The 27,450-nt window shown below is 48.1% G+C and overlaps 1 protein-coding gene across 5 annotated transcripts in view; it reads left to right on the forward strand.

The window, feature by feature from the left end:
• Positions 1–3,367: 3,367 nt before the first annotated feature.
• Positions 3,368–27,450, forward strand: part of LOC146856397 (uncharacterized) — a 35,566-nt gene continuing 11,483 nt past the window's right edge. Inside the window, exons 1-5 of one of the 5 annotated variants that reach the window (XR_014980938.1) lie at positions 3,368–3,594; positions 4,847–4,959; positions 5,378–5,444; positions 5,790–5,830; positions 23,220–23,264. Coding sequence is in view for 1 of the 5 variants with exons in the window: in XM_085650730.1 (XP_085506856.1) it covers positions 5,152–5,236; positions 5,378–5,444; positions 5,790–5,830; positions 23,220–23,264 (238 nt within the window). In the remaining 4 variants the exon portion in view is untranslated. Of the gene's footprint in view, positions 3,595–4,846; positions 4,960–4,984; positions 5,237–5,377; positions 5,469–5,789; positions 5,831–23,219; positions 23,265–27,450 lie in introns of those variants that run through there. The other 4 variants (XR_014980940.1, XM_085650730.1, XR_014980939.1 and 1 more) reach the window with 4 other exon arrangements.

Consider the following 27,450-nt stretch of genomic DNA (forward strand, 5'->3'; position numbering starts at 1 on the left):
GATCCCGATTGTTGCCCCCCTCCGTGTCGAGGGCCGGAAGTGACGCGAAAGGCGCGTCACTTCCGGGCCCAGGTGTGAGGGGAAGGCTATTTAGCCTTCCCCCACCCTAGCCTGAAAGCGATGGGAGAAAGAGCTCTGGCCCCAGGTACCAGAAAGCGTTACAGCGCCCACATGGCAACATTCAGAGCAACTTCTGTGGCACTGGGTACTTCAGGGGCTGCGTTGGTGTCCCAGGTCCGAGCATTCCTGGTGTGGGCTAGGGGACAAGGGAAGAGCCGCTCATGGGTGGGCAGTCACTTGGCAGCCGTAAGCCACGACACTAGGTTGTCTGGCGGGGCGGATCCCACTAACTCCTATCCCATCCGGGCCGCCTTGAAGGGTTGGGCTAGGGAGGAGCCCAGGGCCCCTGATAATCGAGCGCCCATTGATTTCGAAATCCTGAAAGGCATGCTAGGGGCTCTCGAGTTAGTCACCTACTCTCATTACGAGGCCACGCTGTTTTCAGCCACATTCTGCTTAGCATTCTTCGGGGCTTTCAGAGTCAGTGAGTTAGTGGCTAGGTCCAAGGTCGACTGTTCAGGGGATGCGCTGGCAATTTCAGACGTGTCCATTTCCGGGTCACTGACCATTCTTTTACGCAAGTCCAAGACTGATCAGGCGGGGCGGGGGATCAGGGTGGTTCCCCAGCCCCTAGGTGACCCCAGGTTCTGCCCAGTACAATGGGTAAAGGCGTTTTTGGAACACAGACCGCCTGGCCCTGGTTATCTCCTGTTGCATTCAAATGGTACCCCTGTAACTAGATACCAGTTCGAGCAGGTAATCAGGGCCAGTTTAGCCAGGGCGGGGCTCGCCCGGCCGGACAGAAGGTATTCCAGCCACTCCTTCCGCATTGGCGCTGCCACCGCCGCTCACCTGGCGGGATTAGAGGCCGCTCAGGTGAAGAAACTGGGGCGTTGGGAATCTGATTGCTATAAGATATACGTTCGCCCGTGAGGCAGCTGTTAGTAATGTGTTTGTGATTTATGGAGTGTATCGTTGAAATCACCCTTTCTGATTAAATAACTTGTGTGTACACCATGTCTCCTCTTTATTAGGACGCGTGGTGTGGGTGATCGGGCATTCATTTGTCGCCCGGGCGGCCCAATGGGCATTGCACCGAAATTGGATGCGACACTTCCCTCAGACCGAAGTGGAATGGATGGGGGTGCCGGGGATGAGATGGTTCGAACTCAGGAATAAGATCGAGCAGAGACTAAGAGCACACGGGTCCACCTTGCCCCACCTGTTGGTGATACACCTGGGCGGTAACGACCTTGTTACCCTAGGGAGACGATTGCTGTTATTAGCCATGAAAAGAGACTTAGGGGAAATCTGCAAACGTCTGGGCGAGTGTGAGATCGTGTGGTCGGAGATCATCCCCCGCAGGTCTTGGCGGGGAGCTAAATCCTTAGAAGCGGTAGAGCACTCCAGGAGGCGCATTAATGGAGCAATGCGTAAGTTCACAGCCCAAAGGGGTTTGGGCTTTATTCGCCATGAGATGATTCGGGGGAATGTGAAGGGGTACTTCGACTTGGATGGAGTACACCTCTCCCAAATAGGCATGGACCTGTTTTTATTGGATTTAAGCGAAGCATTGGTGAATAGAGGGTGCAGGTAAAGAGCTAGGTTGGTGGGGGGCCCTGGCTGCGACGGTTAGCCGCCTCCAGGGCTGTGGCGGAGTTACAGGGCGATCTGGAAGCAGGCCGGTACAAAGGGTACCTCTGCGCGGCACCACGTGGTGCCTGAGCCAAAACGAGGAGCCTCCAGAGAGGTCCCGGAAGCCGGTCGGCGCCCCGCTAGGCCTGTGGGCGGTTGTGGGCCTGAACAACCGGGGGCTTGCTATGCGACGCTCCGCCCCGAGAGGGGGGGTGTGAGTAGAATCTCAACGGCACGTGATCGAAAAAAGAATCACTTGGGGGGCAGCACTTGCGGGTCGTTCCCGTGCTGCCCGGCTCATCAGGCGGGGCAGGTGAAGTAGATGGCCGCCTGCCCTTGGATCGCCCGTAAGATAACCCACCTATTACATATCCTGGAATTATGTAATAAATCCTGCAGCATTTGTTACCCATTTACAACTGTTTCTTGTGTCTTCTTTGGGTAACCTAATTTGGGGGAGGGGGGAAAGCGGGGTGCCCCTGGGGGTACTATGCCGCTGACCGCGGCCCCCGCAGTGGGCCACTCGGCGGTCGGCGCCTTAGTGGCCCCGGGGCCCCGGTCACCCCTCCCCACTCCCTCCTTCGGGGGGGGGGCGGGGATCCCGATTGTTGCCCCCCTCCGTGTCGAGGGCCGGAAGTGACGCGAAAGGCGCGTCACTTCCGGGCCCAGGTGTGAGGGGAAGGCTATTTAGCCTTCCCCCACCCTCACTGGCGACCTCTTTGTCGCCCACCTCGCCTTTTACCCTCCCTACCGCTTACCCGGCGTGGTGTGGTGGGGTGGGGGTTTTTTGGTGAACGTTTTAATGTTTCTTTTCGTTGCAGGCGGAGTTACAGGGCGATCTGGAAGCAGGCCGGTACAAAGGGTACCTCTGCGCGGCACCACGTGGTGCCTGAGCCAAAACGAGGAGCCTCCAGAGAGGTCCCGGAAGCCGGTCGGCGCCCCGCTAGGCCTGTGGGCGGTTGTGGGCCTGAACAACCGGGGGCTTGCTAGGCGACGCTCCGCCCCGAGAGGGGGGGTGTGAGTAGAATCTCAACGGCACATGATCGAAAAAAGAATCACTTGGGGGGCAGCACTTGCGGGTCGTTCCCGTGCTGCCCGGCTCATCAGGCGGGGCAGGTGAAGTAGATGGCCGCCTGCCCTTGGATCGCCCGTAAGATAACCCACCTATTACATATCCTGGAATTATGTAATAAATCCTGCAGCATTTGTTACCCATTTACAACTGTTTCTTGTGTCTTCTTTGGGTAACCTAATTTGGGGGAGGGGGGAAAGCGGGGTGCCCCTGGGGGTACTATGTTTTTGGGAGGCCAAGTTGCAAAGAGCGGTGTGGATATGTATCCCATTTGTTTCATCTGATTGGGTTAGAATGGCAAACTCATCAGGACATGGGTGCCTCTTCCCCATATTGGACTCTCGTTGGCTATCCGTTGGTCAAGTGACAATGATAGGCGTGGCTTGATATCCCATTTCAACATCTGATTGACGGAAAGGCGGGGGACGTGCCCCGCCCCCCCGTAACTCCGACTGGCTGAGAAGTGAACAGGTAGCCGGGACATGTATTGCTTGTTAACTCAGGAGTGCTCTGATTAGGCCAAATGAAGTCATGTGACCACAGACTCAGCTGCATTTTAAACGAGGGCAGAGACAGTCTTATTTTTTTGTGTACGTAGGATTGGAGTTGAAGGCGTAGTGAATGCTGAAGGGTTCCGTGGATTTGTATTTTTGGTCGTTTTTTTCCCCTTTAAGTTTCGTTGGGTTATTTCCCAAGGGTGTTTCTACTAAAACGTGTTGTGGTATTCTGCTTTTAACAGTTCCGGTTGTTGGTTGAAATCTGCTTTTTGTTTGCAGCCCTTCGTTTGCTGGTGTACTGAATTGCGCCAAGCCGAATCTAGGGTGAAGGTGAGTATCTGTCTAGCGATGCTGAGGGGGTTTCTTCTTTGGACCCTTTTTGCTAGTCCTACTTTTTACATCTCACGTTCGGTGACTTACTTTAGTTATTATGAACTGAGAATGCTACGTATTGGCGAAAAGGGGAGAGGATGTGTGGTCCGTCGGCTAGACTGCCGACTTTGGTGCTGGAAACCAGCGTTCGAGCCTCGGCGTCGCGTCCACATCCTGTGATTCTGGGCAAATCACTTAATCTTCCCGTGCCTGAATGTGTAATGTAAATACGGTGCTCATGTAAAGCGCTCCAATACCTTCGGGTCGAGTTCGCGCTATATAAATATGCAAAAAAAAAAAAGTCAGGACTGGTTACGATACATGTGTCAAACAGGACCTGGGGCCACTTGAAGCTATAATTGTGCTGGTGGCCATAGGGTGACGGGCTCTTATTTAGGTAGAACTACGTAATTTTACCTGGGGAATGTTTTAGGAATAACTTTTTTTTTTTTTTTTTTTTCCCTCCTTCTTACTCCAGTGGATTTCTTGTAACCTTCAAGTTGATCCAATTATCCCATACTAGTTTGTTTCTCGAGTGCAGCTTGCGCTCCTCTTTGGCCCTTCCTTCATAAGCTTGCGCGCAACCCCCCCCCCCCCCTTTAAAAAAAAATAATAATCATATTTTCTGCTCCATATTAAACGTTGTTGGGTTTTTTAGGCTAAACTAGGTTTACGGATTTTCTTTCCACACTAAACAAACCTTTAGTTAAAATTGACGCGGTTCGTAATCTGTTCAGGCATTATAATTTTTTTTATTCCAGATAGAACTTTTTTTATAATGTTGCATATTTATAAATTGAATAGCAGCCCTCGCGCTGCTAGTCGTGTACTTAATAAAAACGTAAAGTACGCTTCCTGTGTGGGTTTTTTTTTAGGGGGGGGGGGGGGGTCGGTGAATCTGGTGGATTTAAGTAGTTTGTGGTTGGTCGTCCCTTGAGAAGCCATATAATTTTGTATGTGTACATTTGAAAATGTCGGGGCTGCTCTAACGTATTTAGTTTACAGGTAACCGAGCAGCGGGTTTGAAGCCTCCAATGTGGAGTATAAAAAGCCCAGGTGCGGTCTGAGTGCAGATCGGCATTCATTTTTGAGGTTTTTACTTTTCCCGGGAGCACTTTGGTTTAGGCTGCTATCTTGTGGGGTCGGGTATCCATTTAAACCGAGTTTTTGTTCAGGTGTCCACGGTTAATCGTTGTCTGTTTCTATGCAGGTACGGTACTGACGAAATATGGCCGTGCTCGAGGGCCGCACTCCCGGCTGCCCTTTGTGGATGGGAAACTATACAAGCACGGCGACGCTGGAGGCTGCTGCAAGGGGTCGATGGTGCAGTTCCCGTTTGGTGGTCATATTGCGGGGGGGAGGGGGGACACGGGAGTAGCACCTGGTGGTCTACGGGCCACCTTGTCTGGTAGGGTGACTGCAACAAAAACCCCTGAGGGGTTGCACTTGCGCACCTCCTTCTTTCCTGTTTTGGGTAGATTTAAACAGAATTTGCCTCCACATCTTTCCTCTGAAATGGTCCGAGTCACTTGCGGTACTGGCAGTGTACTATGTGGGCTTGGTGGGATGTCGCGCTGCTCCCAGTCCACCACTGGGGGAGGTGAGTCGTACAAGGGGTAGGTGCTGCATGCAGTGGGCAGGGTGGGCAAATCTCTCAGGCTTGGCCTTTGTAAATAAAGCTTTTATGTTGCTGGGTACGGAGTTGGTTGAGGATCGCTTTAACTGTCTTCCTCTTAAACAGGACTTATCATGTTCTCGGCGCTTCCAGGAAGAAGGGACCGAAGCAAGCATCGAGGACACTGTATGGAGTAAGATTTTCATCTAGCCTACAGGTGGCAAGGGCGTTTTTAATCCTGCATTTACGGTTTATTAACTGTACTGTTTGCTGTAGGTGGATAAAAGCTCTGCGTTATAAACGCATCTGGCCTTTTCGGTCGAGTTTGGTGTAGTGGGGGACGCTATGTGAAAGGTAAAGCCCAGATAAACTGTTTAACTCGAGTCCATTGTACTTGGAAGTGGGTTTTGAGACTGCATTTTCATAAGGACTGGGATTTACACGTTGTTCCTAGAAGGATTGCTAATTATTTAGGGTTGTTTTGGGGGTTTGTGAATCTGTATGTTGCGTAACTGTCCTGCTGAAACTTTCTTTGCAGGTGGCAACTACTGAAGGGACCTGCTTGGAGGGCACAACATGGTAAGCTTTCTTGATTCTCACCTCGTGTGTGTTCCTGGTATCATGGATGAATGGTAGGGGAAGAGGGAAGGTTTTTTTTGTTGTGTGTGGGTGAATGCTGTTTCGGGGGGCAGCCGGTGGTTGGTGCAGAAGAGTTTGGGATGGTGACTGTAGCTGGCTCTGAGAACGTTGTGGAGCACACACTTGCTGTCTTGACAGCTTGAGCATAGAACATTACTCTTGTGTAGGTGATGTGTTGTGCTGGCTGTCCGCAAACTGAAGTGTGGTCCTCTTGATGCATGCTGTGTCCAGTGTGGTGGGTCAGGGAACTGCCTGGTTGGCTGCGTGGAAGGAGACTTGGCTTCCTGAAGTCGGCCTTCTACAGTTGCCATGCGCTCTACCACCCACTTTTCCTGCACATCATAGGTTTTGCTTGATTCCACTTGGCCAGCCCTAGCTGTGCACTCCAGGTCCTGTGATGGTTCTATTTAGTTGGTGTTTTATAATCTTGCTTTTGTTTCCTGTTACATTTAGGCTGCTGCAGAGATGCCACGTGATGGTCCAGACCAGTCTACCTAAATATTCATCTTTTTGAGCCCCTTAACTTGATCTTTAGGCCATCCTTGCCTTGGTGGGTTTGCACATGCGCGGTTTCACATCTCCTGCCTTAACGTGGAGTCTCTGGACCTATTGAAATCCACTACTCCAGTCTTAATGAAAAGATTTCTAGTGAAGCATAAACTACGGTCCGAACAGGTTATTCTTAGTCCTTACTCTGTACAACATTGTCTCCATTTTTGGAGCTGGTGATAAATCTGCTGGCTTCACTTTTGTTACCAAATGGTGCTGGCTCTGACCAGCTGTGTTGTCAGTGTGCTCCAGATTCTGGGGTTCATCGCAGTGGTGTAGACTACTAAAGGGATTAAACACTGGTGACCTCCTTAAAATCAGATGCTAAAAGGACCGTCTAGAGACACTTCTGAATTATGGAGAGCGGAGCAAGGCCTAATCTAATTTTTATCGAAGCTATATGGACAGCTTGGTGTTTCTTTCCACTGCTGCCTCTTCAACAACTTGCCAAAGTTTGAGACTGAATACACGGTTTCAAGCTATTACTAAGTGCATGCTGGTTTCAAAACCCCTCCGTGCTGAATTTGAGCCTGTGGTTGCCGATGGAACCACCAGCACTCCCATTTGTGGGTTGATTTGTTTTTCCTCTACTGACTTCGATTCCTGAACAAGGGAGGAAAAACAGGAGAGGGGTGTAGAAGGAAGGGCTGGAAAAATTGTGACCATGAGACACGTGATGAGAAACCTGCAACCGTGAGATAAAGGGGCAGGGAGTATCTACTGGTTGATTAAAAAGGCATCGGGTTGTTGCGGAGTATAGAGACAACACACATTCTGCTGGCAAAATAGTAAAGACTACAATCTAAAACAGCAAGCACTGAAGATCAGTCAGGTCTGTGGAACTGGAATCTGAGCTTCGACTTAAAATGCAACGGACATCTTTATTGCATGTCATATCATAATTATGGCATATATTTGTATGGTAATAAACACCAGCTAAAGCGTGACATTTTATCAAAAGTTATACTTTTTTACAAAAACAGCTAGTCACGTGACTCAAACACGATTCAGGTGCACATGTTAGTCGCCACTAGTTAGCAGTGTCCTTGTTTTTTCGTGTACTTGAAGCCTAACCATGCTATACTCCCTACACATCTGCCTGGCAAAGCCTAACCTCCCACTATTTGGCACCTCTGAGCTACCTTATCTACATAGTTTCTCAGAGACGTGTTCTTGCAAGAGGGCCTTGTGCCTTCTATTTGTCCTACGCCTAATATTTTCCTAATCTAGTGAGGCTCACAACTACTTCCCTCCCCACAGGCTCCCATATCCATCATCTGCTACCGAAGACAGCTTGGGCCTGTATTCCTCCTTTTAATACTGAACACCTCTTTGCTGCTGGTTTCATTGACATGAGTAGGCCGCCTCTATTTTAGACATTAACTAGAACAAGGTGGACTCAAGACTTGGCAGCCTTTGTTGGCTTCTGTGACTCTTCTTCCTTGTCAGGTAAGCACCTAGTTGGAGCTTGTATTCAAAGTATGTTCCTGCAAGTATACAGTGACCATTGCACCAGCAGGCTGGCCACTGTAATCTCTTGCACATACAAGCCCAACTTTGGTTGGAAAGGAAATGTTAGGAGGTAGGCTTTTTGGGGCTTTGTATGCTTCAACCACCATCAATTTCCACACGCCTTGACACCTGATCAGCTATGGAACATTACAACTCCCCAAGTGCAAACATTCACCATATGGAGATATGCCGCTCACCATTCACAACTCCTCACAAACTTCACTCATTACTTAAAAGGTTGTCTAATTTTTGAGGAAGCAAGTGTCCTGTTAGGGCAAAAAGTGGGCCCTGATTAACTTTTATTGCGCCTCTGAAAGTGAGGTTTTTGAAGACCAGATCTTGAGGTCAGAAGCTGCAAATCGTCTTCTCTACGCCTAGAAGGGCTGGAGTAACCTTTCTGGAATTTTGAGGTGTAGGTCAGGACGGACCATCTGTTTAGAGCTATGATGGGACAATGAAGGTTTCACCAAACACTGGAATGGGGAAGAAGCTGTGAAGGCCCACCACAATTGCAGTCCCTGAATGTCTACTGCAGAACCTCTACAATCTTGCATTGTACATGTCACTAGTTAAGCTGTCTTGTACTGCTCTACAAGGTGCTTGTAATATATCGGCAGCTCACTTTTCAACATGACCTGCCATCTACTGTGCTTTACACTTTTGGTCAGTGGCGAGCTCCTCGCTGCACACTTGGTAGGACCATGACCTTCATATAAGGGAACCAGAAATGGAGCTTCTTGTAGAGTCCTAGCTTTGGGCCTGACAAACGTGCATGGTCTCATTCCTGGCATGCATCTGCTGACAATATAGCACATCTGGCTCAAGTGGGCTGGTGTTCACTTGAAGTGGACCGCGGCATGAGATTGGGTCAAAAAATATAAACACTCTTTAAATTCATTCTTTGCAGAATTGCAGAGCTCATTTGCGGACTATTGCTGAGAAGACCGGGCCTGATGCATCTGATTTGCACCAGTTGGCCAGACTTCTTCTTAGTCTCTCCGTGGCTTATCTGCGCTCCCCTATGGGAACGGAAATCGCGGGTAATGTTGCTGGGCAGTTGTCCTGGTTGTGACAGGATGTGGATGTCTCTCACCCTACTTGGAATTCTGAGGAGCCGTCCATGGGGAACATCTTTCACGATTCATGTTAATGGTTAACAAAATGCATGTTCTAGCTGGGGGAATGTGCCCTGACATGGACAGAAGGACCCCAGTTATGGTGATCTGAATGAGCTTTACCAGGTTAAGTTTATTAGATTTCTCCCCACCAGCAAATGTAAAAGGGCCTTTCCCGCGAATGAGGAATCTGCTAATGTCTCACCTTAGCATTCTGTAATTGGGTAGAAGTCACCCTCTTACTAGTGAGGCTACAGTTTGGCACTTCTCGGCCACTAGCAGGTAGTCAGGGATGACTGATGTAGGACTTGTCAGTAATTTGGAATCTTGTTATCCATCTTTTCTTGTTATCGGCCTTTACTACCTGTATTTTTTTTATTATGGAATGACTAAATTTATTAAAGTGGCTTTATTTTAAAGCCTGACCTCAGCACGGCAGCCAGGGCCCCATGTGGGCCCCTGTTCATTTTTGGGGTGTCCCACTGGGTGAACCGGCTGCAGTGCTAACGTCAACTGAGGGGTGATGTAAATAGGCTTTTCTCACTCGCTCCCAAGGGAGCCAGAATGCCTCAAGTTGGGCATCTTGCAGTGAAATCTTCTCCTGAAATATTCATGCTGGAGAATATCCACAAAGCGCAAGCACCCCCAGCAGACTTAATACTGTGGTCTTGAAATGTCTGTTGAGGCCACAAAGACATTGGGTAGCACAGCTTTACTTTGTGGCACAATTCTTGTCCCTATTGACTTGTCTTCGAAGAGTTAGGGGACTATTGTTCGTAGGACTTGTATACTAATCCTTAATTCTGTCTCTTGCTCTTTCCCTTCCCTTATCTTCTCCTCTTACCTTAGTTTCTATTATGTGATGACTAAATTTAATAAAGTGGCTTTTTATTTTAAAGCCAGACTTCAGCACTGCAGCCGGGGCCCCATGTGGGCCCCCGTTCTTTATTTGGGGTGTCCCACTGGGTGAACCGGCTGCAGTGCTGACGTCAACTGAGGGGTGATGGAGATTGGCTGCCATCCGTTACCTCTCTCGAGATAGCCTGAATTCTGGCACCCGAGGGAGCCCAGAATGCCTCTATTTGGGCATCTCGCAGTGAAATTGACTCTCAATCATCGAACGCTGACCACTCATCAGTTTGAGTTGTGTGGGATCTCCTTCAAGAAAGAGTAGGAGCCTCTGCCATTCAATGGAATATGCATGAAGATAGAAATGCGTTCTCCACTAGGTCAGTTGCTCTTTTTCCAGTAGATTAGCATGCAATTGCCTTCACATTGTCAGATTTGAATCTGTTTGGTTGTAGGCTTGATTGAACGTGAAGTATTCCCACAGTTCTAGAAGTAGGTTACTGCAGCCCAGACATGGACCCTGTAACTATTTCTGAAGCTCAGATGAACCGAAGCTCAGATGAACCTTTTCTCAATTGCTGTGTCAGATTGAGCAGATGCTGTGACTGGTAAATTATGCATGGTATCCATCCCACTGGATGATTGGTGTTTTGTAACCTTACTTTTATTGCCCTCTAATTTGGGTTGTTGCAAAGGTGCAGTGTAACCTAGTGATCTGGGTCGGTCTGCCTTGATATTGAGGCTCCTGACCCGCTTAACTTGAGCTGTACCCCATTCTTGTGTGGGGTGCAAACCTTTCTGGTGGTTTATCAGACATGTATTTCTATGCGCCTGCTAATCTGTTCCCAACCTCCCCCCCCCCCCCCCCCCCCCCCACCACCACCACCCCTTCTGAGCTAGTGATGAATGGTTTCATCTTCCAAGACGCATATGTGCTGCTTCCCAAAATGAATATTCCACAATGAAGTGCCATGCTTGAAAGAAATGGTGGCTGGGATTGCAGGCACACAGAACATATTCCATCTGAGGGGTAGAGACCTATATCAATCTGTACATATCATTTGGTGCTCTGGAGGAGGAGAAGCCACCTGATCTTAATCAACCTGAGGGAAAAACTGAATTGCAAAAGTTCTCCGAGCACTCTAAGTTTTGACGTCTTGGTTGTGTTGTCAACAGTTATTTATTTGAATATCCAGTTTCGCCCTTATGCTTGGACTTTCCCCTTGCCAACACGTTTCGTCTTTATACTGTAAGCGTAACGGCAGACTTCATCAGGGCTAGTTGTCGTCAGCTTTGTCCTATAATGCAAAATAGCTTTTTCCTATAATGCAAAATAGAAAATTCTGTACAGTTTATTCAGTCCAATTCAAAAGAAAGTGCATTTATGCTCTGTCTATGCCCCAGTGTCCTGTGTGGGGACTGTAGCCATTGTGTGGTACAGGCTTGTGAACAACTAGTCTGCAGAGTATTGGGTCTGTGGTGCACTTGCTTCTATAGTGCTCTGTGAGGTCCAGGGTGAGGGCTACTTCGATTTACATTTCCAGAATATTTATTCTCTTTGCAGCTCCAGCTTTCACGTGCTGCCATCAAAATACAATACTCCAGCCTTATTTCCGAGAGGCTGTCTGGTGGTGATTAACTTCTTCACTTAAGCATGGGTTTTACCTAGAGGCCTTGCTCTTGGCGACCTTGCGCCTTTTTGAATAGACCTTGAGTTGGCTAGCTTCACATCTTTGGTACCAAATGGTGCTGTCTGCTTCTTGACCTGCATGTAGTGGTGCGCTTTTGGGGGTCCATGGCATTGCTGTAGTTCACTTTATATAGTGGCTCTGGTGGTCCACTTGTATGACCCAGTTTTCCCTTATTCGAGGCTTGAGTTTTAGTGGGTGGTGGTTGTCTAAATTTGTAGATCTGTTTGAACTTACCGTTTGGCGGCTGTGTCTGCTTAACCTTTATTTCAACACTAATTATTGCTTTTTAGAAGGACACATTCTCTTCCAGGTGAATTATTGGTCCAATGGAGAAACACTGATTTGTCAGTGCATGCGCCCCATAGACTTCTTGATGCTATTGAAGAAATGATTATCGATTTAAAAAAAAAAAGAAAACTAGGAGCCAAATATAAATGCAGAGATTAAGAGGCCTAAAGATTTCTCCAAAATATGTTTGAGGGGGGACCAAAATGTATAGTAGACAACTGTTCCATATTTTGGGAACAGTAACGGATTAAGCAGTCTCAAAATGGACTGTGCTGGGAGGATTAAATGGGGATTTGTCTATTGAGCAGGGTATGAAAGTTGGCCTGTGAAATTTAAATTTGTCTTTTGGGAATTCCAAAGAATTGGAATGGATGACAGGAGTCAATTTTGTCATAGATTAAAGGTGACTCCTGTTCTGGTCAATGAAATTCTCCCAGAGTTTTAGTAGGATCTGTGCCCTAATTCCTTGGTAAATGGGACAGTCAACCAGACCCTAACTGTGGGTTTGTAAGTCTGCTAACAGAACTTTACAATCTGCCACTATGGGATATTTTTGCAGCCCCAAGTTTCCTCTTGCCTGAGAGCTACAGCCCCTGTCCGCCCCATCTGTTTCCTTGCACCAGTGAGCTTTTACTTGGTAACGTCTGGGCTTTCCAGTGCATGGCTTTCCAGTGCATGGCTGAGAGTCCAAATGTAATCATATACACCAAATCAATTAACCTGTTTGCAGCTTTCGGGCGTTTGAACAGTCTTAATGAGCCCTCCAAAGTGCACATACCTGCACTGCCAGTAGCCTGTTAGTGCAGCAGAAACTGCTTCCCATAGTGCCGAGGCCTCCTGGCAGCTCAAGAGCCTGTGCAGCATGTCTGCTCCTATTTACTGACCACTAGGAAAATTGGAGGAGAACCCAAACATTGAATGTGTCACTGGGGTAAGGTAGGCCCTATGAAGGATAATATGCTGAATGTATTGAAACTTAGTATTCTGTGACACTTTCCTGGTATAGGAGTGCCTTTTACCATTCTTCTGCATTCTCTTCCCACATTCCCCTTCCAACATCTGCGGGTCGCACCTAGCAGGTCCTGTATGGTGTAAGCTAAAGCGCAAACAAACCATGCGATGAGTCTACGACCACTAACTATGATGCATATTAATCAGAGGGTGTTGGTCAGGCTCGGTCTGTGATGCTCCACAAATTTTAAATGCAGCCAGCAATTTAAGAGCTAGAAAATGGCCTGCCAGTAGCTCATGCTCTTCTTGTAATCAATCATAGGGCAGGAGAGCTGATTCTTGAAACTGCACACCACGTGTGCCTACTCCCGCTGCCTCCCAGGTCTATACTGGCCCTGCCCAATATGTCACTGCTTGAAGTGATGGAGCTCAATAGGATCTCGGGTGAGTATTTAAGAACGCATGACATGAATCAGACTATTAGAATAAAGACTTCCATCTGCTTATCTGTAACCGCCCATTAGCATTTGGTCAAAGTCTGGCATGGGGTAAGATGGCCTGTTGGAGTATCTGCAGTACACGGGCGGTTACAGGAAGATCCAGTTCCTCAGTGACTTATCGCACCAGCTAATGTGCAGGCTACTGCAACTGCGCTGATTATGTTCAAAGTTTGGGGCTGCCACCCCCTATAGGCAGTTGCAACTTACTAAGTGCAACACGCCACCTCCCCTTATTCCAAACTAAGCTCCCCAGCAGTGAATGTCGTATGTGGATTTGGAAATATGGACGGCAAGATTATGAAAGTAATAGGGCAAACGAGAGCATTACCATCTTGGATAAAAATACTTTACCCTGTACTTTACCACTTAAAGTGCTCCTGAAAGTCAATAATACACAAACTGGCGGTGAGGGTGGCGAGCAAAAGTGTACACCGATGTCTGTTCTGGGATTCTTATTCTCAAAGTTCTGATCACACTACTTTGTGGTCCCGCCACCAATACTACAATCTATACAAAAGGAGTGTGATTCATACAAATATTATTGTTGCAAGCAGTGTGCTCATATAGCAGCCGTTCTGAGTATCCAACCAAGAAAATCCCAAGGGAGTCTTGTTTAATTGGAAAGCGAATTCCAAATGTAGTATTCAATCCAGTTTTTCAACACAAAGGTACTTTATCCAATTTATCCAGCCAATGTGTTTTGTTCTACACGGACATCAGGGCTTCTAATATCCTGATAATCATGACATTAAATTCCATGTTGTGCACCCATCCTTCTAGTATCAATCTTTGTTATTGCAAACGTCAATTACGTTCCATGCTTCCTTCTAGCGTGTCTCCAACACTGTGCTTTTGTACACTGTCACCCTGCAAGCCATTTGGGGACACCGATGCTATGGCTCTAGTAAGATTACCGTTTACTCCTAAATAGTGAAAGATGCGCCACTCCCATCACAGTTGGTGAGAAACTACTAGGAAATACCACTAAGGTCTCTGGGCCAAAGGGTCCTTGCAAAGACTAAATGCAATGGAAACGATCGTGCTGCCCTCGCCCCCCCCTTGCTAAAGGCTGTCTGGGTCGAACAGTTATCACCAATCCATGGTGTCAAAAACTTTATCCAAGTCCAGCACCATTCAGGCAGCATATAGCCACTGGACTGAAGACTGTTCCATCATTCAATGGAGGCAGTAGATATTTAAGATGGACCGTCCAGGTACAAAGCCGTTCTGGTTAGGGTGTGCAGATGTGATTTATGTTCATACAACCTGCCCACTATGACCTTGTTCAGAATCTTATAATCCAATTCCAGCATAGACAACGGACAGTAAGAGGCAAGCTCCAACGGGTCCTTGTCTGGAAAAGATACTAAGGGATTCACACAATGGGCATAAGCCTGCCCTCTGGCTAGGCATCATGGTGTAATTGTAGTAGTTTGGGAGCAAATTGGTGTTTGTATGCCTTTTTGATGGGGAACCCATCTAGCCCTGGGTTTTTGCTGTTCGCCACTCCCCCCCCCCTATGGCCCCCTTATCTCTTGCGCATTTAGCACTTCCCTGTCCAATGGAGTCACTGCTGTTAGGGTTACAGATCAAGGAAGGATTGTATGGCATCCTGCTGGTCCACAAGCGGTGGATCATAGAGGGCTTGGTAATGTGCAGTGAATTCCTAATGGATTTCTATCGAATTTGTGGTCATATGCCCCTAGGAAAGCCTGACCATTGTGATCGGCAAGTTTGGAGTGGCAGTACGCAAAAGCCTGGCTAATATTCAGCCTAATTTGTCCCCTTTAACATGCATTTTCGCTTGGTACACCCGGACATGCAGGTGGCGTAGCAGCTCAATGACCTGGGCATATTGTGCGTCAGTTAATGCACCCTTCTTTGCATGGTCAGAATGGACATCAGCCTCTAGTGGACTCTATGACCTCTTGGTGCAAACCAGGTCCTTTAAATGATCTGCCCTCACCCCACAACTACACGTATAGAATGGCTCCTGAGGACCACCTTTATTAATTCCCAGTCTATTGACTAAGAAGTACTCCAGTTTTCAGACCGATTTTTGGGAGGGACTTGTCTGTTTCGTCTCGGAAAACCTGATCTTCCAGCTTAGTAGGTTGCAACCGCCAGGTGTGGACTGGTGTCTGTGGTCCTCCCTCCAACTGTATCTGCTAAGGATTATGATCCGAGAAGGTTCTCCCTAAATCTTCTGTTGCCAGGTGGGTCACTAAGTATAGAGTCTAGCTGGACATGCAAGTCATGCGAGGGGATTAAAGTCTCGAGTCAGGTGGAGCAATCTCCAGCAGTCCAATTAATCACAGTGTGGGAGCCAGTGATTAAGATGGACTGCAGATGTCACTACTGGGGAACTTGAGTGGTGAATGTGAACAGTCAGTGTGGATCGAGTACTCTGTCTCCAAGTATACACAGTATGTGGACCCATTTAGTAAGTATTGTAGAGATGTAGAGATACTGGATGAGAAGAGCAGTTGTGGCACATGCTTCCTAATAGGGCCCTCCCTGCCATCCAGTTGTCCCTCAACCAACACAACATCCCTCTGGGTCAATCTATGTTCCCATGAGGCGAAAGGGGACCGCCAGACAGTCAAGACCAACGCACCCGGTGCAAATCCAGAATGTGGTGCAAAAACATTGCACTTGCCAGCGATTCTGCAGTCTGGTGTCCTCTTCCGCCACACGAGTCTCTTGTAATAAAGCTATCTGTGCCCCCTCCTTCCAAGATATTGTTGGACTGCCTCATCTGTGTAGTGCCCATACCGCAGACATTCCACGTAATTGCTAATTTACCCATCTAATTATTACAGCAGAGCAAGGCCCCAGGAAAACTTTAAGCCGCAGAGCTGGGACCATGCATTGAGACACAGGAGTTATGTTTTGTGGAAAGGAATGGCATCGCACTGCATGACTCAACAAACTTTAACCAGAGAACCCAGAACACGTGATCACGCGAACAATTACATTTTTTCCATGAATGGAATGCTCCTGAGAGTGCACTAGTGTGCTCTATCATAGTCCAGGAGCTAGACTAGCGGGTCAGCCAGCTTATCCTCAGGCCTGTCCTCATCCGGACTACGAGTTTTGCCTAAATCAAGCCCGTTGGGACGACCCATTGCTTCTCGGTATGCAAGATCAGGAAGTGATCACCGAGAAGCACTCTGGAGAAAACTGTGCTATTTCTAATTGGTGATTTTCACAGGATCTCTTCTGCAGTTTGCAGTGTTTGGTCCGGCAGAACTACAGAGTTCACACTGTCTGCATAATGAGTGGATTCAATGTCAGACAGGCAATCTCCTGAAGTGTGGACAGGTGGCGATCTGAGGTCAGCCCACAAGCTCACGCCTGTGTACAAGGAATGGGCTTGCTCCTCCTTAGCTTCTGGGGTAGGAGCCCCAAGGTACTCTCCAGCGCCGCAACCCTTCTGGTTTCCTCAGCATGGGGTCCTGGACTTATGCTGCTGGCATGCAGATGCGGGGGGGGGGGGGGGGGGGTGTCTCATGCTGGTGCTGCTCCATTCGGTCCCAAGCATCTCCTGGTTTTGTGAACAAATGGCTTGTATTCTTGAACGTTACTTTGAGCCTGGCTGGGAAGAGAAGGGAAAAGCGGATACCTATGTGTCGCAGTCTGCGCTTCACCTCCAGCAAGCCCTACGGTGCTGCACGGACATGGTATAGTTTGGGGAAAATAAAGACCTGTGCATTTTTAGAATGCGTGATCAATCAGGAAGTATCAGGACAACTGGCCCAGAGCTACCTTCTGTATCAGCCAGGTCTCGAACTGCAGAAGATTGTCATAGTCTGCCCCTTCTGGAAGGCCTACTATACAGAGATTATTCCAGCATGAGTGCCCTTCTGAATCCTCTGCTCAGGGCTCTAGCTCCTGGACCTTCATGGTGTGGGAGTGAATCTGACCCTCCAGATCCTTCATGGTCTGATGAATCTGTGCTCTCATGTTAAGCGTGCCAAGTCTGCCAACTTTCGCTGATCGTAGTAGCCCCAATTTGTTTGCTACTGCATCAACTCTTGTGCGCAGATCTTGCCTTGTGTCTGCAATGGTGGCATGTATTTTGTAGCGTTTGAGATGTTTGTGCCGCTGGCAATGACCGGTCCAGTGGCAGGTACTGGTCAGGGTGACCCACCATATCACTATTCGGAGTCTGCTGCTACTGGGGCCTGCTCTGTGACCCATAAGCAAGCTCTGTCTGTGGGCCAACTGGGCCCCTGTGTGCAAAGCCTTTGAAGTTGCTACAAAAGGCAATCTGCTACGCCGGACCCACCAGGCCCCCATAAACATGATCTAGCCAATGGGGGCAGTGCCACAACTTTGAGAAACTCAGGATTCCATGGGAGCTGCACTTCAGGAAATGTTCCAAGCTTGTGGTTCATCTTAGCTAGTCTCTCAGGACTCCAATCACATGCACACTGTCCCATCCACATGAGGCGCTTAGTCCGGCTGCATGAAAAACCCATCTAGTATTGCTGTAGGACCTGCTACACCCCTTTCTCCACGAAGTAGAGGGGCATGAGCAGGCCCAACTTCACCCCTTTTGAGACGCACTTGCTGAACCAATGGGGGCTTCAAAGTGGGGGTCAAGGTCTTCTCTTACTCACCACCACCTCCCTGTTCTGCAATCGGGCACAACTCTGCTCCAGTCTCTAGGTGGCTGTTGTCTGCTTTAGCACCGCCATACCCCATCCACCAACACACACTGGACACCACAGACTGTTAATGGTCTACACAAAACTGCACAGTTCAGTTATGGCTGAGTGAGGGTCCAGCCCAGTCTCCTGTGCTCCGTTACAGCTCAAGGGTGCGGCGATAGAGCGGGCCCCTCAATCCACGATCATGCAACCAATGCGCAGACCTCAGGGAGCGTGCTCAGTAACTCGAAGCGCTGTATGCACATTTACAGAGCCTCGCGCACCTCTGGGACTAGTCCATCACCCCAAGGTACATATTGGCTGCGGCAGGTGTGAGGGGGCTCTGAAGACTGTGCGTGGCTTTAAGGGGGAGGTAACTGCCTCCGCCAGTCAACCCCCCCGAGGAATACTCAATGGCGGTTCTCAAAGTCCCACGGTGCAGAATGCAGTCTGCTGCAGCCTTGCATCCCCTCCCACTCTGATGCACCGCCTTGCATCCCCTTCCACTCTGATGCGCCACTTTCAATCTGTGAGGTGGGGGTGCGGGCTATCCTGCGGCTCCTCTGCTTCAGCGGGGTAGTGTTGGAGCTCCCCACAGGGCGCCACACACTGCTCCAACCACGGCATGCCTGAGGCCTCCCTCATGGCCGTAGGCTGCACAGGCTGGAATAGGATTCTCACGCAAGGCAACTTCTGCATGCTCAGGAGAGGCTGTAAAAAGGGTTAATGGTGCACCTCCAGCCTCTACACTACAATTCTTAGCCAGGAAGAGGTACACCGGCACTGATGGTGGCAGGCAATTACGGAGTTTGGGTCTCCTGAAGGAGGTATCCTAAAACCTTTCCGCCCCCTTGCCTCAGCTGGCCACGCCCCCTTGCCTTTGCTCTTTTGCTGTTCAGTGGCCAGCTCCTCACCGCATACCTGGCAATGCGGTACTCTTCCTGCAAGAGAACTGGAAGTAGGCCTTCTTGCAAAGTCTAAAGTTTGGAACTTGCTCTGACAGACGGTAACATTCAATGTCTTATTCCTGGCACACCTGATGAATTACGACTACTGACTTAATTGGGATGATGTCAACTTGAAGTGGACAGTGTAAGGAGATGGGGGGTTCAAACATATACCGATTTAAATTAAAGCATGCTTCCCAATCCAGACAGCTAATCGTTGCAGATTGCATTTGAGGGCTTTAGTTGTGAAGGCAGGGCTGACGCGCCTGCTTTGCACGGCGTGGCTTGACCGGTTTTAAAGTTCTCCAGTGCTAGTTCTCCCTCACACAGGGAAGCAAGAAAACTTGGTTGATTTAGTTGGGCAGAATGTCCTGGGTGTGACAGGATGTCTTCCTTGCCCCTCTATGATAAAGGGACCCCAGTTAGTGGCCTGCATACCTCCCCTTAGCCTCCTTTGAGTGGGCATCGGAAAAACTCTAAATAGTGAGGTTACAGATGGGCACAGCTTAGCAGCAGCTGGTGGTTTGCTGAAGTACAAATTGTGAGCACCTCCAGCAGACTACAATGCATTCCCGTCCAATTGTGTCTTCAGCTTTACTTGATAGCACAATTCTTGTCCCTATTGACTTGTCTTCAGAGTTAAGGGACTTTTGTTCGTATGGCTTGTATACTAGTCCTTAATTCTCTCTTGTTCTTTCTCTTATCTTCTGCTCTTACCTTCATTTCTATTATGTGATGACTAAATTTATTAAAGTGGCTTTTTATTTTAAAGCCAGACCTCAGCACTGCAGCCGGGGCCCCATGTGGGCCCCCGTTCTTTATTTGGGGTGTCCCACTGGGTGAACCGGCTGCAGTGCTGACGTCAACTGAGGGGTGATGGAGATTGGCAGCCATCCGTTACCCCTCTCGAGATAGCCTGAATTCTGGCACCCAAGGGAGCCCAGAACGCCTCTATTTGGGCATCTCGCAGTGAAATTTACTTGCGAAATCGTCGGACGTTGGCCACCAATCGGTGCGAGTTGTGTGGGATCTCCTTCAAGAAAGAGTAGGAGACTCTGCCCGTAGACGGAGCATGTGAGAAGATAGTGCATTCTCCAATAGATGATTTGTTGCTCTTTTTCCACTAGATTACATTTTACTAAGTGGGACATAAAGGCCATATCTCAACAATCGCATGTTAAATGATTTGAACCCTTGAGTGCAGAATCTGCTACTAAATGTTTCTCATCCTAGCCTCCTTTGGGTGGGCAGCAGCAAACCTCTAAATAGTGAGGTTACAGATGGGCACATCTCAGCCAGCAGCAGCTGGTGGTCTGCTGGAGAATAACCACAAAACGTGAGCACCTCTAGCAGACTATAATGTAGTCTTGAAATGATGTCCATTTAGGCCACAAAGACCTTGGGTTGCACAGCTTTACTATGCGGCGCAATTCTTGTCCATATTGACTGGTCTTCGAGTTCAGGGACTACCGTTCATAGGACTTGTATGCTACTCTTTCATGCTTTGTCCTGTTCTTTCTTTGCTCTTATCTTCAGCTCTTACCGTCGTTTCTATTATGTGATGACTAAATTTAAAATAAAGTGGCTTTTTATTTTAAAGCCAGACCTCAGCACTGCAGCCGGGGCCCCATGTGGGCCCCCGTTCTTTATTTGGGGTGTCCCACTGGGTGAACCGGCTGCAGTGCTGACGTCAACTGAGGGGTGACGGAGATTAGCTGCCATCTGTCACCTCTCTCGAGATAGCCTGAATTCTGGCACCCGAGGGAGCCCAGAACGCCTCCATTTGGGCATCTCGCAGTGAAATCTACTCTAAAAAATCGTCAAACGTTGGCTACCAATAAGTGAGTTTAGTGGGGTCTTCAAGGAACAAGGCGGTGCATCTCTCTGTTGGTAGAGTGCGTATAAGATATAGCAGCACCATCACCCCGCAGATTAGTTGTTCCTTTTCGGTAAAATTGTTATGCCCCTGTCTTGAGTATCGGATCTGGCTTGGTTTAGGTCTACGCTTTACTACATGACGTTTTCCCACCGGTATAGAAGTGGGTTACTGCAGCCCAGAAATGCACCCTGTCTATTTCTGAAACTCAGATAGTGAATCCTCCTCCCGTCCCCATTGCTGCATCAGATTAAGCAGATGCTACAAAGGGTAGATTATGCATGGTATCCCGTTCTAAGTAATTCAGAGCAGCCAGGGACAACCTAGTTCTTAATGTGGGTGTAACTTAAGTCCTCTGAGCTTAAAGACTATACACACTTCAGTAATAGGCTATCTGACACATTTAGTGTTGCACTTTTACTTTGAGACTTGTATGCAGCAGCGTTCTTCTGTCCTTATAGATGTAAGAATCTGTGTCTATGGTAGAAGAAAATTGCAAAGAAGGGTGACGACTGTAGCATAATTTCAAACCTAGACTGGACTCCAGGTTCTGAATCCTTGTTACTCCCAACACACAATGTCCATCTTGTACCCAGATTCAATTTGTTCAAATCTGTCCTCTGAAATCGCAGCTCTCCCTCGGCTCCACAATCCTCCTGAGTGCTACTCCCAGATGGATATGTGGGATCTTAAGACCACTGCAACATGTGCTTGGGAACTGCTCAAATACATCTGTGAACTGGCATCTGACTTGGGTAATGTCCCTTTCAATGCAGACTAATGTTCTCTCAGTGCATTGCTTGCCTGTACACGGCTCCTACACAGGACAGCAAATTGTTTGGTAAACTGACTTGTGTTTGAAGACTGCTTTCTGTTCATTAAGTTTGCTATTGTGATGTGGCTTTTTCTTTTTTTGAGGGATCAGACCGATTCCAAAAGCAGCTTCTAACTGCTTCACAATAGGATTTTAGTGCTGGTGTCTTCTTTGACTGTATTTAAACAGTGCACAGCCCCACAAGCAGGCCTCATGTTTCTGCAGCTGTCTCACAGTACATGGTCTTCGTTACATCCACTCTTTCTCCTGGAAGGCCTTCTCCACCCAAACATCACTCGCAAGGCTTTTTGCAGCTTAAAGAAATGGCCCGGTCTAAAGTAATGAAGAGGTAGGAAGTATCTAGTACCTTCTGGTTACCATGGGCGGTGGTGCTCATGTGTTGGCTGTGTGCATAAACTCAACTTGCAAAAGTCTGGGGTATTTCAGTGCAGACTGATATTTGTGTATTGAATGTCAGTTCTAGGTGTAGTGCTCACTAATATTTGCACTGGTCTGTCTATAATCTGCATCCTAAACTTGCCACAAACCCATTTGGGGCCCATTGTGTCCTTACCGCTGATATCGCCCCAGAAGGATGTCTGCAGTAAGTTTGCCTCGAGACTAATAGCCCTCTCTGCATCTTGCTGTAGTAATTGGTTACTGTAGAGTATCCATGCTAGTGTCTCTTACAAGTTAGTCTCCACCCTAGAACTACTGTGCTTCAACTTCAACCTTTGTGCACTTAACTACTTCATATTGCTCTTGGAGTCCAGATTTAATTTAGGAAGTATTGAAGGATTTGTAACTTTAATATTAAAACAAGTGTATGATGTGAAATGTATCCCTGTTTGCCTCTGGAACCATGCACAAATCCAATGTACTCTTATATGCTGTAATGTTGATTGTTTGAATAAGTGATTAAAAGTTAAATAAAAGTTTTTAAAAACGTAGTGTCTACTTGGAAACAGTTTCCAGCCACTTCAGTAAAAACGAACTGGCTTGTACCTAGAACAAAGGCAAATATAGCAGTTAAGTTCCCAAGCCTAGGTCCAAGCACGTCTGGTCCTGACATTAAAAACAAAGTGAAATTACAGCCTTAGTACTGTAAGATTCTATACCACGAATAGCCCAGAATCCTATGGGCAGTGTTCTCTGGATGAAGCAGTGGAGGCTTCCTTCTGTAGAAGGATTGAAGTAACAGTTTCGAATTGTTGATAATCTTCAGTTAGTGGCTCATTCCCCCTATATATAGGTTAAAGGTGGTAGGGAAAAATGTGTCCTATTAAGATGGAATTGAATGCCTCCAAAAGCAGGGATGGATTGTAGCCCTACATGCCTACCATAATGGCATGAAAAATGTAGAGGCCTTGTTCAAGAAAGGTCTGGAATAAGGCTTTTCCATGGCTTTGCGTATGGTGGCTTTTAATAACGTTAAGGAAAGTCACACATGAACAGGGGATGTTCTCAGCTGTTAGATGCTTCAGCTCTGTTTGCATATCTCTTGCTGGGGTACCATAGGTCCATCCTGTCTAGGGTGTTTACAGTTGGGATTTTTAATCCTTTCTCTTCTTCCCACTTCCAGGTCCGGATAGGCAGCCAGCACCCCTGAAGAGTCAAGAAAATTTGGGTAAGATAAAATACAATGTAATGAAAATGGGAGCTAAACTTTAGTCTTTACAAACGCACTCTCCTTAACTCCCTCTCAAGGTGTACAGGACCTCTGGAGCGTGCCTGCCATATTCCACTCCTTCAGGTTCTGATCAACACCTAGTGCTCTCTGGGTTTTTGGTTTCCCTTAGCGAACCCTGGTACAAATTGCAAGTCTGCAATTTCTGCCTATTTAGTGTCTCACATCCATATGGGAGACCTTGTTACTCTCTCGGCCTCAACTCAAAACCTTTTTCTTTCTGTGGCTCTCAGGTACTGCCTAGAAAGACACACTGCACCCTGCTTGGTGGTTATGGGCTCTGACTAAGAGTGCCCCCCCCTCCCCCGTCCTCCTTTATCTAACACTTGAGGCCACGCCCAGTCGTGGGAATGCCAATATGCCACAATCTATTGTAGGGGCATGGTGCCTCACTACATCCATTTTACCTTTTGTTAAATCGAAAGAAAACTAAATCAGAGACAATTGTTTTAAACACAACCAAAGTTATAAGTTCTGCTTCCTGGGAGTTCAGTATACAAAGTCTCTCCGCTTCAGGCTCGTTGGGGGTTAGCTCTCAGCCGGTACAGCCTGCCTCTCCGAGCCTTAGGAGATTGCGACGGGCCATCTTCGTCTCACTGAGACGGCAATCTCCCACTGCTGTCTTCCCAGGCCTCGGTCTTCCTCCACCCTCTCTGGAATCCTTTATCCAGGAAACTTCTTGACACGTTTCCTATGATTGTGGTTATTATACCTCTTACTGATTTCTGCGACCTCATCTGGAGGCTGGCTCTGTCATTGTTGCTGTTTGCTTGGGCAGCATTCATGTCCACTACCCCCCGGTGTCCTGGAGGGCCTGGCTGGTACTAGGTCTCTGCCAAATTGCTTCTTGAGGATACTGCTGGGCGAACATCCAGTGGTGCAGCGTGGGATTTGGCAATAAGCTCTTAGGAGCTGTTGTAGACACATCGTCTCCCTTTTTTGGCTCCCATTCGGAAAGCTTTGTTCATTGTTCTCATGAATCTCTCCACTTTGCTGTTGGCCTGTGTCCACTGGGGCGTAACCTTTGTGGCGAATGTTCAGGTTGTGTAGATAGTCCTTAAATTCCTGCCCCTGAAAAGGGGGTCCATTGTTTGTCTTTACCTCATTGAGAATTCCTAGCAAGGCAAACATGCGGTCCAATACTGGCTTAACCCATTCAAATAAAGTGGACATGACTAATTCCTCTACTGGGAATTTTGAGTGGCTGTCCATTAGCACCAGTATGAGTTGGTGGTATGGGAAACTACCACAGTCCATGTTGGTCCAAGGCGTGGTACTTGGAGCCTCAGTGAACACTGAGGGTACTCCGCTGGTGAGGATATAGATCGACTGTTCTTCACCCCACTCCTCTACCTTGTTGGTCCATCCTTGGGATCCAGACCTTGCTTCTTAGCCGTGCTTTGGTTTTGGCCACTCCCTGATGTCTCAGATGAGGGAGCTCAACTGTGCGGGACCACAACTGGCACGCCCTTCATCGCTTTCGCTAAGTTCATCCTGACACCAGCAAAGGTATTTTCGGACTGCTCGTCATTCTGTTAATCCCCAACTCACGTTGAAAGTTTCTACAGTGGTGCCTTTTTAACACCTCCTTGACTCTTCCAAGGCTTGCATCTGTTTGCGTAGCCTCCACTATCTCGAGTAATGACATTGCCTGGGGGCATGATGCCAAAAGTGACATGTCATGTGAAGTCCTCTACCCCTAGATCATCCCTCCCATCTGATGCGTACCAATGTCTATCGGATGCTGGGACCTCCCTCTACATCCCTGGTCTTAACTTCAGTCCTGCTCTCATGCAGAGTCTGGGTCAACGTTTGACCTGAGAAAACATGGCCAGGTTGGGAATTAACTTCCCACAATAATTCTCCATTCCCAAGAAGCTGCGCACCTGATTGTTTTGGTACTGCTGCTGACTTGCTGCCAACCTGATCGCCTCTACCTTCTGAAGGTCCACTTGTATGCCATCTGGAGAGAATCGATTTCCAAAGAATTCCACCTTGTTGGTGTAGAACTCTACATTTCATACGATGCATTGTCAATCCTCTCTGCACAATCTGGTCGGGCTGCTCTTAGCTGGGCATGATGGTCTTCTAACATGGGTGAGAAGATGAATCCTCCTTCACACTGACACTTATAAGGCCTGACAGGCTTACCTAATGACCTCCCGAAATACTTCGGCTGCTAAAGACACCACAAAACAGTTTCTTGAACCTACAGAGGCCGATGAGAGTCAAATGTCGTAATTAACGGGATGGCTCCAACGCCAGTTTATTTTGTATGCGCGTTGCCTCTGGGCTCTTCGCACCTCCTCCCTCAAGTCTTACCAGGGAGGGGTCCAAATCTTTTCAGGCTGCCCGGCTGATGGCCTAGCTGCGATGTGTCCCAGCATTTCTTCACTCCTACCTTGGTAGCACACTATCTCTGCATTGCTGCGCCCCAAACGCTGGGCAGTCACTGTAGCCATCTCACCCGAAGGTGCTCTACCCACTTGTTGCCAGTGTGGTGACCCCCGAACTGGTAAAACGCCCAGGCCTCCGTTGGACCTCTTGGTTACTGCTCAAACTCACACTACACCACGTTGTGCCCCTTTTATTTAACCCCTTGGGCCATGCCAGGCCCTCCGTGGTGGCAACGTGCCACAAATGTAATGTAATGTGGCTGGGTGGCTCACTAAACTATCCCTACTGTACTGGGTAAATTTCCCCTTTTTTAGATAGTTTTAACACCATTCTGAGTACCGTCACCACAGTGGACCCCCTCCGACCTCCGACGTGTTCTCACTTTACCCAATTTGAACACCTTTTAAGCCCCATTCACTCAGGCCTGTAGCCACAACTCTCACGAGTTCTTGTAGTCTTTACATGTGCCAGTGGCAAGCACCACTTCCTCTGACCAGCCTTCTTCGTCTGTCCCTTTCTCCTTCGCAGTGTTGGGTTGGTTGATACACCTTCTCCACCCGGCTCTGCAATCCCCAAGGACTCTTTTTTCCTCCTCCTTATCACTCCGGGCTTTCGTCTTGCACTTTGTCATATTTTTTCCTCTCTTTTTCTTCTGTGTCTCCAGCATCCGTGGTAGTCTTGTCAGTTCTGTGATGTTCCTGGTCTGTTAACCCCCCCCCCCCCCACCCTTCTCTAGGTGCTGGTGTCGTTCTCCAGCGATCTTCCTGGGATTGCTTTTAGTTTAGACCAATACCTGAAGGAAAAAATAGGTACACTATCCTGTTTCTGCCTTACAGGAGAGTGAGTGATATTGCTGCACACTTGTGGGGACAGCAGAACGCACGATTTATGTCCACAGTGGACAATCCAGCTACATGAAACAAACCTTTTTTTTTTCTCCACAAAATCGCACCACCTTCTTTGCCATCCGTACACAGTGGACGTGAAGATATCAATGTTATGTGGCCGAGTTAACATGGAGGGCTTATAGACCTTCTCCCCAGCAGCTATGTAGAGGGACCTGTACCCCTAAACCTAGAATCTGTTCTAAAATGTTTCTCCCCTATGCTCTGCATTGAGGAGGTAGCAGCTACTCTCTAATAGTGAGGCACTAGGGAGGTTTGAGAGTCGTGGGGCAGATCTCCTGGGTGTGGTAGGAAGGGGATGTTTCCATATTTCTCCTGGATGCCTGAGGGAGCTGTCCACCGAGGCAGCAGCATGTATGAATCATCTCACATGTTCAGTCTACAGAATCCACCGGAATAGGAGAATTTTCACAAAATGCTTGTTACCTGGTAGTGTAAATGTACTCTAATTTCATTCCCTTCCTCACGATGTATGTAAATAGGCCCCTGTTAGGGTGGCCTGTAAGTTTAATCATGTAAGGCTTGTATGCATACTCCAGCCATCAAATGTAAAAATCTGTAGACTTGTCACCAGAGGTCGTCTACAAACGAATTTTCCCCTAACCCACCTTCGAGGGGAATTACCCACCTCCTCTAAATGAGTGAAGCTACGCTTTGGCAACCAGAAGTTGGTACTCTGCTGGAGGACATCAGTAAAACCCAGAGCAGCTCCAGAGGACTCCAATAGTGATGTTCAGAGATTAGCACTACATTGACAGGCCAGAAAGTTGAATTAGGTATAGGGAGTGCAGGATTCCTCCACCGAGCAATGGTTCCTGTTCTCG

Source organism: Triturus cristatus, chromosome 4_1 (genome assembly GCF_964204655.1).
Source record: "Triturus cristatus chromosome 4_1, aTriCri1.1, whole genome shotgun sequence".
Lineage (NCBI taxonomy): Eukaryota > Metazoa > Chordata > Amphibia > Caudata > Salamandridae > Triturus > Triturus cristatus.